Raw genomic sequence first — 16,325 nt, forward strand, 5'->3', positions numbered from 1 at the left:
AGCAAAACTCTAACATTTGATGAAAAAGCAAAAGTACTTGAAATAAATCCTCCTTAAATTGTGTTTAGAAGCTGCAGATCCTCAGTTTCCATGACTCTGCTCTCTTTCTGGACCAGTACAGACTTGCTATAGTAGAACAAACTATTTTCTTTCATCTTGCTGCGTATTTCATACTTTACAATACACTCTAGGCACACAATATGTGCTGCTGAACTGCCATATGGTATCCTGCAAACACAAGATAAACTTGAATAAAGACAATGCCAAAAGAAAACTGTCAAATTACACTTTATTTGTATTCACAAAATAGGCAAAAGAGACTTTGTGTTCAGAGATACAAATTCATTATTTGCTGACAAAATGCTAATACACCTGTGTGGGGTATTTCCACTTTATGGACGATACTGAGTGGATTTTTAACAGGCAATTCTTCCTCATCCTAGGATAAGGAAGAAGCATGCCCATGAAACTAATTTCATATGAAAATCTGTCAACTGCTTGTGGCTCAAATTTTACTGCTAAGTTCATGACTGGCAGCAAATAATTACATTTGGCCTCAAAGAAAAACATATGTAAAACTGTAAGATCATTAAATAATAAGCATTAGCAGCATACCCAAAATACTTCTTGTACAAAGAACATTGCACTTGAACATACACAAGCATTTACCCTTATTTACACATTAGAATTTGTATAGAACAGCAAGACTGATATATACAGAAAAATAGCAGAAACCTTAACAGCCCTAGAATACAGCATATCTAGTGTTGACTCCTTAATTTTTCCATACAGTTTCCCAGGATGCCTCATGATCTTTTTTTCACTATATACTATTGCATAAAAAATAGACTTTACAAGAAGTTCAGTCCCCAGTAACACTTCAGAATATTTCTATGTACTATTAAATGTTCACTGCACTAGGGAGGGAGTCCAGGTCAGCTCCTTATCAAAAAAACCCAGAACTTGACAGGCGCTATCTATTTAAACACTGTGCTTTACTTCATAATAGACACTGAAATCACTTAGCTGTGCAATAATTACCCAGTGAGTTCCAAAGGCAGTTCCCTACCACACAGGATCTCCCATTGTCTTGCAAGCAATGAAATTAATTTCTCCCTGCTTTCTGCACTTGGGATAAAGATGTACCACTGGATCTCTCTGCTCCTGCTGCCTTCTTGTTTAGCTTTTCCCTTTGGGGCACTATTAGTTTCTCCAAAGTGATCCAGTGTTAAATTCTGCATCAGATCCTGATTCTGAACATCATCAAACACAAATGTAAGGGCCTGTGGATATGTCTGATAACCCATAAGTACTCTGTCTAAATCCCGGATTCGTCTTCCATCTGCAAGCTGATACTTATCTCTCTTTGGTGGTTCCTTAGCAAATTCAGGTAGTGGGTAACTGATATAATCTTCATCAAAGAGGAACAAATCAGAGCTGGTTAATATAAGTGTTTTAGAATGAAGTGAACTAGTGTTTTGGGCAGATCCTTTGACATGATTTACTTGAAATGCCAACACATACAGAAGGATGTTGAGGGACTGAAGGTTAGTCAAACCATCCATCTTCTCTGCCACTAGAAAAGCAAGGTCCCCAATTTCTTCTTCATTTGGATAAATAAATTTTACTCTGCTAGAGTGAATCAGTTCATAATTCTCCATTTTTCCTGCAAGAAACATACATTATTATACTTCCATTTAATACTATACAATACTTTCTTTATGCATTAGTATAAGCAACAACCTTTGACAGCTGCAGCTGGAAGAATTCAAGTTTTGTATCTATTCATATATGGATTTACTTATGTAGAATACTGGAATATTTTATTTGGACTGCAGATTTCTACTGTAGTCTCTCTTGCATTACCAACATACTTTTTTGCAAATTTCTAATGACATAACTAGTTCAGGGTTATGAAGAAGCAGAAATACAGCTGAATTCTCTTATCAGAGGTTATCCACCTCCCTACCAGCTGACCTCCTCTACCTTCTTCCCGCTCCCCAGTTCTGAACTCAAAGCATTATCAGGTCACTGAACACAAACAAAATCCCTGCTTCTTTTAAGCACAGAGAAAAGGCAGAAATTAAAACAAAAAAAAAGAAAAAAGATTACTCTACATGGATTGCTTTTATATCCCTACTCAATGAGCACATTCCTCTGCTCCATGCTGTGTTCTGGAGTGGCATGAGGTGACACTGCAGTCCCTCACTATAAGTGCTAAAATAAAGCGTAGCAAAGTTTGAAGGAAGCATGCCTGCTTTTTTCACATAAATCAATTGGTCTAATAAAAGATTGACTTCCCATCAAACCTTGCACTTTCTGGGCTTACACAGCTTCTCCTTAAAACAGTAACAATATCATTCTTCAGCAAAATGCCATTTTATTTTGTGCCTTCAACTGGCTTGAGAATTCTAAGCAAAAAGTTTCGCCTGATATTGGAATTAAACCTAAAACACCTTGAAAAAGTCTAGTTTTCACTTCACTACATTCTCACAGAATGACAGGATTCTTTTATTTGACCAAGTGAGGAAAAACGTGACCTTCAGACTTTGTTACCTTCACTGTTCTTTGATGACTTACAAGACTTTATAGGTTAGACTGAAACTTGCAGTGGGAGCTACACTAGTACAACACTCCAAAACACTGTATGGGAAGTGCTGTTTCTGCTGGACTCAAGAAGCCATCACCAACTTCACATGTGCAAGACTGTTTATATTTAAAAATTCTGTTCAGATAAGGCACACGTAAGACAATTAAAGTCAGGGAGTTCAGTTAAAGTATCGAATAGGAAACAATGCATAAGTTTCCCTCAAAAGAGTTTTTAATCAGTACACTTTAGATGATGCCCTAGGTATGATGCCTGAACAACTCATGACATGTAGAAAAGACCACTTACCTGTGTTTTTATTCCCAAATTCAGAGTAGAAGTCTTTATCTACTGGTTCAGGTGAAGGCGTGCGTGCAAGCAATGACAGAACTGCCATAAGCTGCTGTATGAAGGTGTGAGTGTTGTAACTGTCTCTTGTCAGGCAGGTGACTATATGGTCTGCAGAGTGTCCTGAAGAGAAGACAGAATATAAACCAGTCACACATCTGTATGTGGCATTATCACAATTTCTTCAACCAACATGCAACTGTCACCAAAAAAGATTTCTTGCAAGGATTATGACGAAAACACGCATCATTATTCAGAAAGTTTTGAATCCTTGGAAAAGAATAAAATCCTTACAAATCCCTCATAAAATTAAGAATATAATTTTTTTAATTTAAAATATGATGAACACTTATAACGTAATTGTTCAACTATTGCTGTAGGCATTCAACCTTATTATCACCTTCTTATTGATACAATTTATCTTATAGAAAAAATGCCCTTAGTTTTCTTTTTGAACTTGTTACATGCAAGGTCACTTTAAATTATTTCCACAAAGGAGATTTTACCCACCGTGCATCAAGGTCCCAACACAGTGAGAAGACAATTTAGAACACAGGAATGTATGGCTCACATGTAGTGGGACTTTGAGGCAAAGTATCAGCCCAGAAACCTTACCCATGTTACTACCATTCAATTTTAAGCTGACATCATCACCTTTGGTAAACTTTAAGGCCTCATTTTCCACCCAAAAAGTCAACCATCAACTATACATTTCACAACACGGGCAGTACCTTGATCTTACTCTTTTTTGCAAGCTAAAGTTTCAGAACAAGAAAGTCTTTAGATTTCCCTTTTGATGTATCATTAAGACAGGATAATTTTTAAAAGCACTTGTGGGACCAATTAATTCATTGATATTAAGCTTCCCAGTTACCTCAATTACAAGATGTTGCAAGACAGTATTATAAGCCTTCTGGTACAGCACCACCAGTGTTACATTAATTTAATTTCTTTGAAGAAAAAGCAGCAAAATAATATACTCTTCCATCTCACTAATAAAGACAGGAATCCACCTAAGGCAAGACTAAACAAAAAAAATAGAACTGGAAAACCTGAAAGCACAAGATGTACTCACCAGTAATTCGGAAGTATTGGTCAAACAGGCCAACATTTACTGACTGCAGGTCATTAAGCTTTAGCACAAAGCAGCAAGAGAGGTGGAAAGACCTATTTTCACAATCTGAGTTTTCTTTGTTCCAAAAATCTGTTGAAAAAGGATATATGATAAAAAAGTCAAAAGAAAAAAAGAAATCTTTTGTGTTGCCATGATACAAGACCCTGTTTTTTGAACATAAGTGTCTCAGGCAAGTACTTTGCATATGGCAAACTGTGCCAGTCTCTCCCTCAACTAGGAGGTCCAAGTAAGAGTATCATCCAAAACTTGTACTTAAACTGAAGACAAACGCATAGACAGAGATTAAGTCGGTAACCTTATTAAAGGATCAAAATACCTATCTTACCTGACTGGTGCTCATCAGTATGAATGAAAGAATCATCCAACAGAAAGTAAATAGCTTTCGTTGAGAGAAGCACACAAGCCATCACTTCCACATTGGGAGTCTTGTAAAACAGAACTGAAGACCACAGGAGATGTCTCAACTCTTCATTTTCCACCTAAGATGTAAACTGTATTTAATAAATCACTTGTACACTTTGATATTTCAGATAGTTTCATCATCCTATAGGCAACTTCAGACTACTAGAAAAAATTTCAAAAATCTGAAGCATCTGAACATGATATAGTCACAGAGCAGAAGTTCACTTCAAAGCTGCTAAATGCAGCAGCTTTGAGGTCAATACAATAGCAGTCTACTGAAAATGTCTTGTGTTTGTGTAAGAAAATTATTTTTCTGTTGCGGTCTAATTATTCCTTGTTTCCCGCCCAAAACGAGAAAAAAAAAACATCTAGTGCACAAGAAAGACTTTCTAGAACAGACACTGCAGACAAATTTTTAATGAACAGATGAGCAGTGCCTCCCAGGCCTCACCAAGTCTACTGAGCCTTCAGATGCTTCAGAGGGGTTGGACTGAAAGATCCTTGAGAGGACAAAAGCACAGCTTGCCACTGCAGTTGCTGTTCCAACTAGGAATCTTCCCAGCTTCTAGCTTGAGGAGCTTACTCTGAATCCTCAAATGAATTACCTGCTTGCTTTATCAGCTTCTGCTGGTGTAACAAGAGAAGCACAACTTATAACTTGTCCTTACTTAGAAGATGTGGAAGTGAGGTAAGGGAATTAAAAAAAGGCTCTTTCTCAATAAGCTTTTCAATTGACATTTGTACTCAGACCACAATGATTTATCACTCAAAAGGCCACATCACAAATTTAAGGTAAGATTTGTACTTTTAAATTTGATGTTCCCTACACAGACTATAAATCTGTTTTTCAGAAATTGGGTTTATCTGCTCATGTTTCTGGAGTACCTACAGCCATGCATGTGTTGCATTCATGCACCCACCCATATTACACAAAGGAGTCAGGACATTTATTGATTTAGCTAGATACCATTACAAAATAATTCCACTTCAGTAATTTTCTTTCCTTTTGCCACTTTAAAGAAAAAAACAGTAACATTCCTGGAGTAATCATATCTTCAAGACATACACTAATATACTTTCCTGTTCTGCATCAAGGATCCTGAAGGCAAAATATGCCTGGCAGGATCCCAGTCGCTGTAGTGGGGAACCCAAAATGGAGTAACACAAACTGATTTTTGACCAAAACGCCTAGGTTTTGCAAAGGTTTTGCAAAGCCTAACTCTTGTTTTTAAGTTTGATCAGGAAAGTTATTTTAAAATACTGTCTAGTGCTAAAAGGCCACAAGGCATCTTTTTATACACCCAGGCGAGCTACAATACCTCTGCAATGTTGCCATGAAAAAACTCAACTAGGGCATTTCCTTTCAGCCCCGCCACGTACTGCAGAGACACAGAAACATGAAGGTGAACAGGAATCTGGTTGTCTTCTGTTATCTTCTGTATAAGAAATTCAGATGGATATAAAGATGACAGCAACAGATGAGGCTTGCAAAAGCTAGAAGAGATCCAGAAAACACAACATCAAAATCTCAGGAAATACACAGCTCTTCCCCTACAAGAATTAATACTTTATATTTCATTAAGAAGTCAGGAAGAGGCAACTTCTATTCTTAATAGTTTACTTTAAATGATTTCTCTTGAGCATAGCTGTCAATCTGCCATGACCTCAGCCTCCAAGCACATGAAATCAGAAGTCCCCTTCCAGAAGTAAATAACATTTTATGTTGCAACAACAAAACAAAACTGACACAAAAGAAGTAGGCAGGTACCATCCAGGACAACCATTCACACACACTACAGACTAGCAGAACAAGAGTACTTCTTCAATACCACAGGCCAAAACCAATTACAATGACAGCTGCAAACACACTGGCTAGGCCACATTAACTCCAGCACAGTGCAACAGACCTCTTACAGGAGTTGTTACCTTGCTGACTGACCATGGTTGTCTGCCTCCACAACATGATTTCTTACAGCATCTGATTTGCTTGAAGCTTTGAAAATAATAATAGTCTTAACATCCTGCAGGAGTGTCCTTAAAAGACTGTAGATTCTTAGGAAGTGGAATTTCTCATGAGGTAGAACAAACACTGCTGTAACAAATCTGTATCCAACGAGCAACTCCAGCACATGTCCATCCAAAAATGAACCCTTCTGCTGGATGGAACCATGAGTCGGATGCAACACAATTGATGCTAATGGAATCCTATTCAGCTTAAATACACTTCCCAACTCTTCTGTGCCTATCCATTTACCTGGCAGCAAACTGAAATCCACCTTTACTATGTACAAATGCTGGGGTGTTAGAAATATCCAACATGGATGGACCACACAGGGACCCTGGTCAGAAGGTTTATACACTGAAGAATAAAGTGCAGAACACAAAACATTTTTTGACCATCCTTTGTTGTCGCCAGCTGACTCTGGTTGATGCAAGATCTTCTGAATATTGGTTTTATTCCCATAAACAATATATGCTGGGAAACAACCTTTTATTTCAACATCTGCTGCTGAAATGCAATTCAATTCCATAAGCTGACAGAGAAACTCCTGAAGGTTTCCTTTTCCACAGTATAATGTGGAGCTTGGTAACACTGATGTGTAGTGTTGAGAGCAACATGTGTGTAAACAGGAATAAAAGTCTTGAAGATTCTGGGAGTCTGAAACAATAAACAAGCAGTTGTCACTGTTTTTCAGCTTCAGTGTTAAACAGATTTCTGGCAGGAGAAAGCCAAATTCTGTTAGATCAGTATATGGAAAACACAGCGTTAATTTCAAGGCAGAGGGGATGTGCTGGCAATTTCCTCTCAATTCCTGATGAGGAATCTCAAACACAGCTGGCATATCATCAGTCAAAACCAAACAGGAAGCAAACTGCCTGAGTCCTTTATGAATGTGAATAGAAAAACTCCAGAGAATTTTGACTATGTCAACACTCTCCACTGCTATGTTGTCACATGAACTAGTATCTGAAGCAGTGCTGAACTCTAAAGTCTGATCTCCTTCATGAAGTCCCATTTGAAAATATCCATCTTCTTTGTCTGTCGTTCTGGAATCACCCGAAGGGCTTCCTTTATTCTCTGTAAAGGAGGGGGCTGATCTCTGCACAGTCTGCACTATCAAGGCAGAAAGGTGCTGGATAAAATCTTGGTTTGTGGCAGTGTATGACATACAATTAAAAGGCAAGATGACAGTGTTACAGTGGCCAGGCACCGCAGAGTGTTCTTCCTCTGAACGATCCAAACTTCAAGAGAGATAACAAGCACAGTAAGTACAAGGCTGAGTTTAAAAACAGTCATAGCTACCTATAATTCATAATGCTGCTTCTCAGAACTTCGAGGTTTACTCGTTACTACAGTTAAGTCAGTCTAATTTTGTAAAGCATCTTTGTACTGCACACAGCCATTGATTTTAAAGGCTGGTAGTGTGTAATTCTATAGAAAGTAAAAACCAAAATCTTTAACTCATCTTCCACTTCCCACCCCCAATAAGCATATCTTTATGAGCTAAAGCACTTTACTATACAGCTATTCCTGGTTTTCAAACTACAACTGCATTCCAGGGTTCAGAGGTTAAAAACACTTTACACCACGAATTGATTTTGGTTCAAAAAAAACAGAGGCAACATACAATGAAAGAGACTCTTTTGCCTTAAAGGCCAGGTTTAAAAATGCAACATCCACTGTTATTACCCAAAAGCTAACAGTGATTTAAACCAGAACTTATATATCTAGCTTACCACATATGATGACCACTTCCATACTCTTTGCATGAATCCAAGAGAGAGGCAGGTGCCTAAGGAGAAGATTAAAACATCAGGAAGCTGTCAACTACTTAGAGCTGGTGTCAGGCTTCAGCATACATGAAAAACAAAGTTAATGTGGCTCCTGCTTTTTAAAGGTAGCCAACTCACTGCAAAGTCCTGACTGTCGCACTCCTGGGCAGCTGAACAGCTATCCTTCGAGGATCCTGAAACACTGTTTACTTTAGGTTGGGCATTCAATTAAGGCAGAAAAAGAATGAGTTCTGCTGCTGACTTGAGAACAGATCCAACCTGTGACCCATAGACATTTCAGCGCATTGGAAATTTTTACTGAAGTAGTGAAAAGTGAGGCAAAAAGGTAAAGGAACTTGATAAAAACCAACCACGCTGGTAGCAAAGGAAGAGATGCCCTCAAGTCTTGCTGCCTCATTCCTTGAAGCCATGCATATGAAGAGCGTTTCCAACATAACAAATGAAATCACAATATAGAAGTTATCAAACAGAAGGTGTTTGAAGGAGACAAATTAAGGCCATTACCTATTGAGAGGGAGAAGGTTCTTCCACTCTACTAGCAAGAGAATTGCCTTCCAAAAACTGATATTGTAATAAGGTAAGACAGAAGTCTAGCACTCAGTATCTAAGTGGATATTAAATGATGTGATACTAATACTGGGTAAATGTCTCAAAATCATGACATAGTGACAACAATTCTCTGCAATTCTGGTGAACTTGGATTATGCATTTAATTTACAAGGTGGATCAATCCCTTGACTCAAATTTGGGGCTACCATCCTTTTCCATTATAATAGCTCTGAGAAACAAAAAAACTTTGCTATGGATTACTATGGTAACAGAAGTTTAATATCAGAAATAAGCTTACAAAAACACTTTTAAAAATACCATAAAATAAGCAGAAGGATGGCAATTACCTGATTTTTACATCTGGAGTCTGGTATTTCAAAGCATCTCTGGGGAACTGTATGGTCTGTAGGAGTCGAACCACTGGATTGCAAAAAACTGCTGGCTAGGACTGTTTCTTCATGAATTATTTCTAGAACAAATATAAACAGCTCTTAAATCCCTGAAGTAAAACCAGGATTAATGTCTAATGGTATCTGCCAAACAAGTGGAATTAAAATTGTATAATAAGATCTGATGATAAGTCATTAAAGCTAAAGGATAAAGCCAAGACAAAACAAAAGCAGGCAGAATTTCAGTCTAATTACAGAAGTATCTTTAACTGCACTGAAAGTTGCACTGAAGACTGCTAAAGCTCGTTTTTCAAGCTAATAATCAATTTAAATCTCAACTTCTAGTGTAAGAATTCTTCACCTGATTTAGCTTTAACAGAACTAGTCAGTTTTGTTAATACTAACCCTTACTTTTACCAAAACATTGCCAAGCTGACAAAAACACAGCAGAGCACTCTTTGTAAACTTTGTACCATTGTCTCAAAATTTCTGGAGGCTTCAAGTGAACAAGTATAGTATCTCTGTAAAACCTTTAACTGGACTCAGAAGGTCTGGTCCCTCAAAAGCCACTCAAGACAATTCTCTGACCTTATTCGGAACCTTTTTGAAGAGTTCAAAGATGAATCATCAGTAAAAACTTATCATGAGTGCATATAAGCCAACATTCTCAGGGACATTTGACTTTTTGCCTGTTTGATATTCACAGCATCACACTGGCACAAAAGAGCAAATCAATTTTCAGTATTACCACTGAGCCAGCCAGCCAGCTCAAGTATATAAATGTGCAAATAAACAGACTTATAGTGTGGATATGCTTCTGGCTTCAGCATAAACACTCCTGCATGTATCTTTCTGGACTGATGGTAAAGTTTTAGATTACATCAAACCATCTCATAGTCAGAGGAAACACAAGAGGTATTTATTACTTGAACAAAATACTGTGTTAGCAAGAAGGAAACTCAAATTGACAGGAAAAACAGAACACACCACCATTACTTTTGGTTTTCTGTTTCCTATATAAATATTTAATCTTTTTCCATAAGCCATTTACCAATGACATTTAATTTGAATAATACATTACGGAAACAGATGGTGTCTAGAAAAACTGCAGAGAAAACAATTCATAGAAATAGCATATCAGGAAATTAATTCCATTATTCATGATTTACAGTCTAACACTGAAACTAATTGCCTAGCATATTTCCATTTTTTTAAATAGATTTCTCAAAATCAGTATGTTGAAGACAACCCTTGATAACTAGATATCTAGCAAATAATCAATTTCTGTTGTTAAACCTGAGAAATAGCCTGTCCTAGTCCTCATTTTCCCACTATTAATAAAAGCCTTCCCCAAGATTCTACTGAAGGAACCTTATGGAAAAGGCACATCTCTCCCCAATCCACTGATTTGTTGGGAAGCTGTTCCACCACAAACTGAGAATATAAACCCTGCTCTTTTAAATGGTTATGAAGTCTTCTCCCGCTGTTCATATCCTACTGCACTTTAAGTTTTCAACCAAGCAAAAGTAAAAAAAAGTATCTCTTCTTAGTCACAAACTAATATTCACATAAGTCAGTCTTATGGGCTCCTGCAGAAGATGAAAGACAAGCCATTCCTCTAAGTTCCTAATGCAACAGGCACGCTTATTTGAAACATACAGTAAAAATCTTTCAGGTAAGGTTAGCAGGTGCTGTAGAGCACAACAGATGTGCTAAAATCACAGGCTCAGCCAGAACACTAATCCCACAATTGTCTTCTATCATCTCCTTTTTCTATCTTCCTTCTGGTTTGACAGAAATGCAGCTCTTGCAAAAAAGCAATAATGGAACATATGCTGCTTGAGCTTACATTTTGCAGACTAAGAACAGTTAGAGAAGCAATTTTAAAACATGTCTATACATGCCATGGTTTTCCATTAAGGCATGTATCTAAACTAGGAAAAGATACATAGTCCTCTGCTGGCGATTTCTGCAGGATGATGCAGTAAATGAAGTCCTGTACATAAATTTCCACTACAGTAATTAACACTACAGTGAACAACAGGTCAGTTTTGCTAGTTCACATACATACAACTCCCACTTTCTAACCCAATACTACCAGCTCTTTCTGCTTTGTCTTGATAAGCCCTATATCCATGCACATAATATTCATGTATATCAATGCAGCTTAGAAAAGCAGAACCAAGAGGCTCAGCCCAGCAGCACGATACATACATGATTACCTTGGCTGGAGCTGACAGGACGAGGCAGAGAGGGAGAGGAAGGACGAACAGTAAGAGAAGAACAGTTTGATTTGGAGGTGGCAGCAGTGAGCCTGGAGTCCTCACTGATCTAATAAAGAAAGTATGCAGTGATTAAAGAAAAAAACTAAATACACAGGACACATTAGATCCTGAACTAAAACAAGTCTACACAAGCTTTCTCAATTTTAGTAAAAGGAAAGTTAGTGCCAGCTTTTTTTTTTTTTGGTGGGGGGGCACGGTGTCACATCCTGTGAAGTTTCTATTTTCACACTAAGTGGAATTCCACTAAGAATTCATTTAGAGAAGTCATCCTGATCACTGACTAATCACCGTATTGACAAAACTAGAGCAAGTTTCACAAACCACAAGCAAATGAAAACAGGATTTCTACACTGTAGGGACAGAACAGGTTCTGATAAGTTTATTACCAAAACAAGACTAACTAACTACACAACAGACACACATGAGAGAAGGCAAAGAGGATTCAGATTTCTGATTCTTTCTCACTGCTAAATACCCACAAGAAGAAAGTTTGGAAAAGTCATTTCAGTACTTTGCAACACAAGCAGTAAAATCACACCTCTGCAATACTTGGGTAAGATGTAAAATATGGCTGTAAAGGTCAACTGCATATTCATCATGTACACCATTAAGTCATTTTATCTTTTCCTCCCACTTCCTTTCTCCCAGGCCAGCACAAAAAAAGGAAGGTCAGATAATTACTGAAATTACATTGAAAGCTAAATAGGAAAAAGAGGCTACATTAAAAGTTCATACCACATTAAAGCATAAAGAAAGCATAAAAACTTTAACACTAAGAAAAGTTTAATGAATTTCGCTTAGATCTAACTTGTAGCAGTATTTTGTAAGCTTCCTTTGTACGCAGCATATTCTACTCCTCACAGCACCAAACTCACCTTTTTATCAGAGTTGCTCAGTTTGTATTTCACCTCCTTTGCTTTTTGAATAGCTTTTAGCACTTCCACAGTGTCTAGTTCCTTTTCTGTGGTAACAATGTTATCCAAACAGACCTAAAACAAATGTTAAACATCTAAAAATATTGAAAACAAGTCAGCTCTGCAATTTATTTTTACTAATATAATAAGCAAAAATTATCTTAGCTTAATGCAAACTACATGCATCCTTGTAATCGTTACACAGAAACAATTATCACGTTAGACTCTGCTCTAACATGATATGAATTTAATGCAAACCCAGAAATGCTTGGTAAGTTTAACATCCTTCTAGTACAACTGTGTTTCAATATTAACATACTGTTACCCAATAAAGACAGGGTAAACTTTCATTTAGATCCAGGAGCGTAGTCAAATAATGTTAATATGGTTTCATTCTCTAAAGATCTTCTCCAATGCACACTAAAAACTCATCAGGTTTTTTGAACATTTGCACTACTTTCCTCATCAGGCTTTAAAAAAAGATTTTTTTCAAAGGCCAGCTTCAAAGGAAGAAGTGCACCGTGCCTTACCTCTGAGGCCCTTTCCCCAAACTGAGCAAGTACTTTGGTCCGGTAATCAGGGATGATGCTCAACGGATTGCTGGATAAGACCACCTTTTCTAAGCATGGCAGGTTTCCTATATTCTTTACTTCATCAATCTGAAAGGTTTTGAATAAAAGGATGAAGACAGATTGGCTAAATGAAAATGAGCATACAGACTGAGCATTTATCGCATAAATTACATACATACAATAACCAGGAAAAATTGCTACAGTCACTTTTATGTATTTGCAGTTTCACCCACTAAAAGAAATTGCTTGGGATCTAAAGCACAATTCAATTTGACACTGAAAATCAACAGTTACCTGTTCTATTTTGTTGTTGCTCAGATCCAAGTTGACTAATGAGTACAGTTTGTTAAGACCACACAGCCTTTCCAGCTGATTTCCTGCTAAATTCAGAGTTTTGATGTTTCCCAGTTTTGTATGAACACCTTCCAGTGATGTAAGCTTGTTGTAGGATAAGTCCAGGTGAACAAGGTTGTAAAGATGCTACAAAAGCACAGAAAATCCACATCATACACCAATTCATTAAAATTAAACAGCGTCAAAGACATTGTATTATGGCTCATAATGACAAGAAAAAAATGACACAAAATTGTTCATTACACAGGTTCAAGCTTGTAGAAAGGGAACTTCAACTGCATTTTTACCAACCCACAAATACAGCTGGCAGTGAATGAATTTAGTTAAGAACTAAATGTTGTATGTCAGTATTGGCAAAGAAATGAAAATATCCAGAGCAAGTAAGAAATGCACCATTAAAAAGAGTACTTGGTGTTATGAACGATCAGGTATTTGGGCTTAAACTGTTCTCCGTGAAGATGAGCAACAATTCTGAAGCAAGAAAATCTGTGTTCTAAGGTCTTGGGCTGTCAGGGGAGGGGGAACCAACACCTTCAAAAACATCACTTACCTGTAAATTTTCTACCAGAGACACCCCATTGTGACTTAAATCCAGGAATTCAATCTTTGGAATTAATTTCTAGAAGAGGAGAAAAAAAAAATGCATGTGTTAAATGCATTTTAGCTTATAAATTGGGCTATACTTCCTTCACTATGAGCTGACCAACAAGCAAAGGAAAGGTATCACCCAATGCAGTCTCTTCTCAGCTTTTGGTATTACAAAAGCATTCTGTATGACCTAGTGCAACAAAAGAGCTGAATCTTGCTCTTAAGAAAACCAGGTTACTCTGAGTTAAGTTTTAATTTGAAAGCTGGTTTCTCACTGAAGACAAATAAGTTGCTCCCAGTTTAGTCTCACTAACTATAGATCAAACTCATTATTAGGTGTTTGTCTAATCAAACAAGCATATCTATGTTACACAGAAACCTGGATAAAGACAATAGTACCAAAAACCAGAATAAGTTGAGTGATTTGTTTCCATGTTTTGATCATACTAGCCAAGCATTACAAGGTCACACAAACCTCTCTAAAATGCACTTTGACCCAGAAAGCCTTTTATTTTTGAAGGCTCGAATATTGAATTTGATGCTGAATCTTGACGTCAATATATTTGCATCTGCTTTATTTTGACTCTAATCTCACCAATGATTTGCCTCCTAGTTAAGGCCTTGACTCAGACCCAAAGAACCCTAAGTCTACATCACAAAAAATCCTGAACAAGAAAACTCCAAGTCCATGACCTCTAGTTGAGCTACAGACTTAACTGTTTCCTGCTTCACAAGAGCAGGTCAAGTAAAAAACTATGTTCATATTTGACACATGTTCTTGTGACGAATGCTCATTTTTTTTCTTAATAAGTGATTCACAAAACATAATTCTAAGGTACTGGCAAAATACTCCAAATTTTGTTTCCATGGTCTTCATATTGTTTTGATGTCAAGAAGGCTGCCAGCAAGCCACAGGTTTTTAAATATGCAGGAAGCTTCAGCCTTGGTAACGCTCCAAAGTTGAGCCCAAGAGGTGCTTTGTTCTTTTTTCTTTTTTTTTAAAAAAAAAAAAAAGACTTTTGTAAGTGGCCTAAGGCCAATGCAAACAGTAAAAGCATGCTTCAAAAAGGCAGTATTCACAGAAGTGTTGCTTACAGAGCACAGAATGACAACCTTTTCTCCTTTAGCAAAGAAAATATCAAAGTAATAAAAGAAAAAAATCTCCTAAGCATTAACTTGAGTAGCTAATCACATAAAGTGCAACTGAAAATCCTTCAGAAAAAAAGACATAAAGCAAATGCAAAATCCCTGCTGTGTAATGTGCCACAGAAGATTAGTCATACTTTTTGTCCACAAATGAAAAAATATTTCTTACCACTGAATCATCAATTTGAGAGATGCTGTTGTGACTCATATCCAAAGTTGTTAAAGTTCTCCAAGTTGGGATAACTGCTGTCACTGGACAACTTGAAGATGGACCCTCTGGCTCCCACTGATCAAACTCAGAGGCCTCAGGCACTAGGATTTCCTATTTAAGACAAGCACACTAAAATATTACGCTTACATCTTCAGTGAAAGCTAATAGTTTTGAAAACAGTCCAAACAACCTTATGTAAGTAAGGAAGACTTCTAAGCTTTATAATCACTTAGATTAAAGCTGTAGGTCTTAAAATGTAAGTTGACTGGGTCAGAACTATTTTAGATCTACAGGGAGGGAGTTCCAACACTAGCAGCTGTTCCAGATTGGGGAATGTGGGGGAACAACAGAGGGACTGTGAAAATTATGCTACTGGATATCCTTTGCCAAATCAAAGTCCAGAGAAAAGAGTAAGATCTATGCATTCAGTTCTGGATGAACAACAGAAACACACATTCCAATAAAAGCATCACAGAAATATCCCTGTGAAGGGACACATGTAAACACTTCCTCATTAAAGTTGAGATTCTGAAAGGTTAGCAAATCCCTTCAGTTCCATGGTTTTAAAAGCAGAACCTGCAACAGGCAGTACAGAAGAGTACAGGGACTCCAAATGGATATTTCCACAATGTGCACTTTATCTTTGCATGTGCTTTGAACACTCACCAGAAGTAAGAATTCACTCTTACCTTCATTGATGTTGCTGAAAATCGAACACTCATTGTGGCCAGCGTATGTTTTGATGAAGTCAGCCCTTTGATAAGCTTTCCCCCACAATGGCTGATCTATTTAAATAAAAAAAAAAGTTAAAGTCAGAAATGCTAGAACATACAAATGAGAGACATGGAAGAGGCAGCTAAAAGCTTCAATAGCAGATTCTCTACTAATCTAGAAAGTAGTTACAGCACTCCCTTAAAATCTCCTGAGATTATCAGGTCAGAAATAGCAACATTTGGCAAAGCTAAAGCAAGAAATTAGAGACACGACTACAGAAAAATGAAATTCAAACTTTTATTTGAACAAAGCTTCTTCTCCACTGACCTTCTACCA

General features: G+C 37.2%; 1 protein-coding gene across 3 annotated transcripts in view; it reads right to left on the bottom strand.

The window, feature by feature from the left end:
- Nucleotides 1-272: 272 nt before the first annotated feature.
- The window catches only part of NISCH (nischarin), a 30,829-nt gene continuing 14,776 nt past the window's right edge, over nucleotides 273-16,325 (bottom strand). The window contains exons 7-21 of one of the 3 annotated variants that reach the window (XM_068408978.1): nucleotides 15,965-16,060; nucleotides 15,234-15,386; nucleotides 13,881-13,949; nucleotides 13,271-13,456; nucleotides 12,935-13,063; nucleotides 12,366-12,479; nucleotides 11,428-11,536; nucleotides 9,164-9,285; nucleotides 8,211-8,266; nucleotides 6,399-7,715; nucleotides 5,792-5,966; nucleotides 4,396-4,549; nucleotides 4,011-4,139; nucleotides 2,897-3,058; nucleotides 273-1,666 (exon numbers count right to left, since the gene is read on the bottom strand). In XM_068408978.1, coding sequence (XP_068265079.1) covers nucleotides 1,038-1,666; nucleotides 2,897-3,058; nucleotides 4,011-4,139; nucleotides 4,396-4,549; nucleotides 5,792-5,966; nucleotides 6,399-7,715; nucleotides 8,211-8,266; nucleotides 9,164-9,285; nucleotides 11,428-11,536; nucleotides 12,366-12,479; nucleotides 12,935-13,063; nucleotides 13,271-13,456; nucleotides 13,881-13,949; nucleotides 15,234-15,386; nucleotides 15,965-16,060 — 3,600 coding nt within the window. In that variant the 3' untranslated portion in view covers nucleotides 273-1,037. Of the gene's footprint in view, nucleotides 1,667-2,896; nucleotides 3,059-4,010; nucleotides 4,140-4,395; nucleotides 4,550-5,791; nucleotides 5,967-6,398; nucleotides 7,716-8,210; nucleotides 8,267-9,163; nucleotides 9,286-11,419; nucleotides 11,537-12,365; nucleotides 12,480-12,934; nucleotides 13,064-13,270; nucleotides 13,457-13,880; nucleotides 13,950-15,233; nucleotides 15,387-15,964; nucleotides 16,061-16,325 lie in introns of those variants that run through there. The other 2 variants (XM_068408979.1, XM_068408981.1) reach the window with 2 other exon arrangements.

This window comes from Nyctibius grandis, chromosome 10 (genome assembly GCF_013368605.1).
Source record: "Nyctibius grandis isolate bNycGra1 chromosome 10, bNycGra1.pri, whole genome shotgun sequence".
Lineage (NCBI taxonomy): Eukaryota > Metazoa > Chordata > Aves > Nyctibiiformes > Nyctibiidae > Nyctibius > Nyctibius grandis.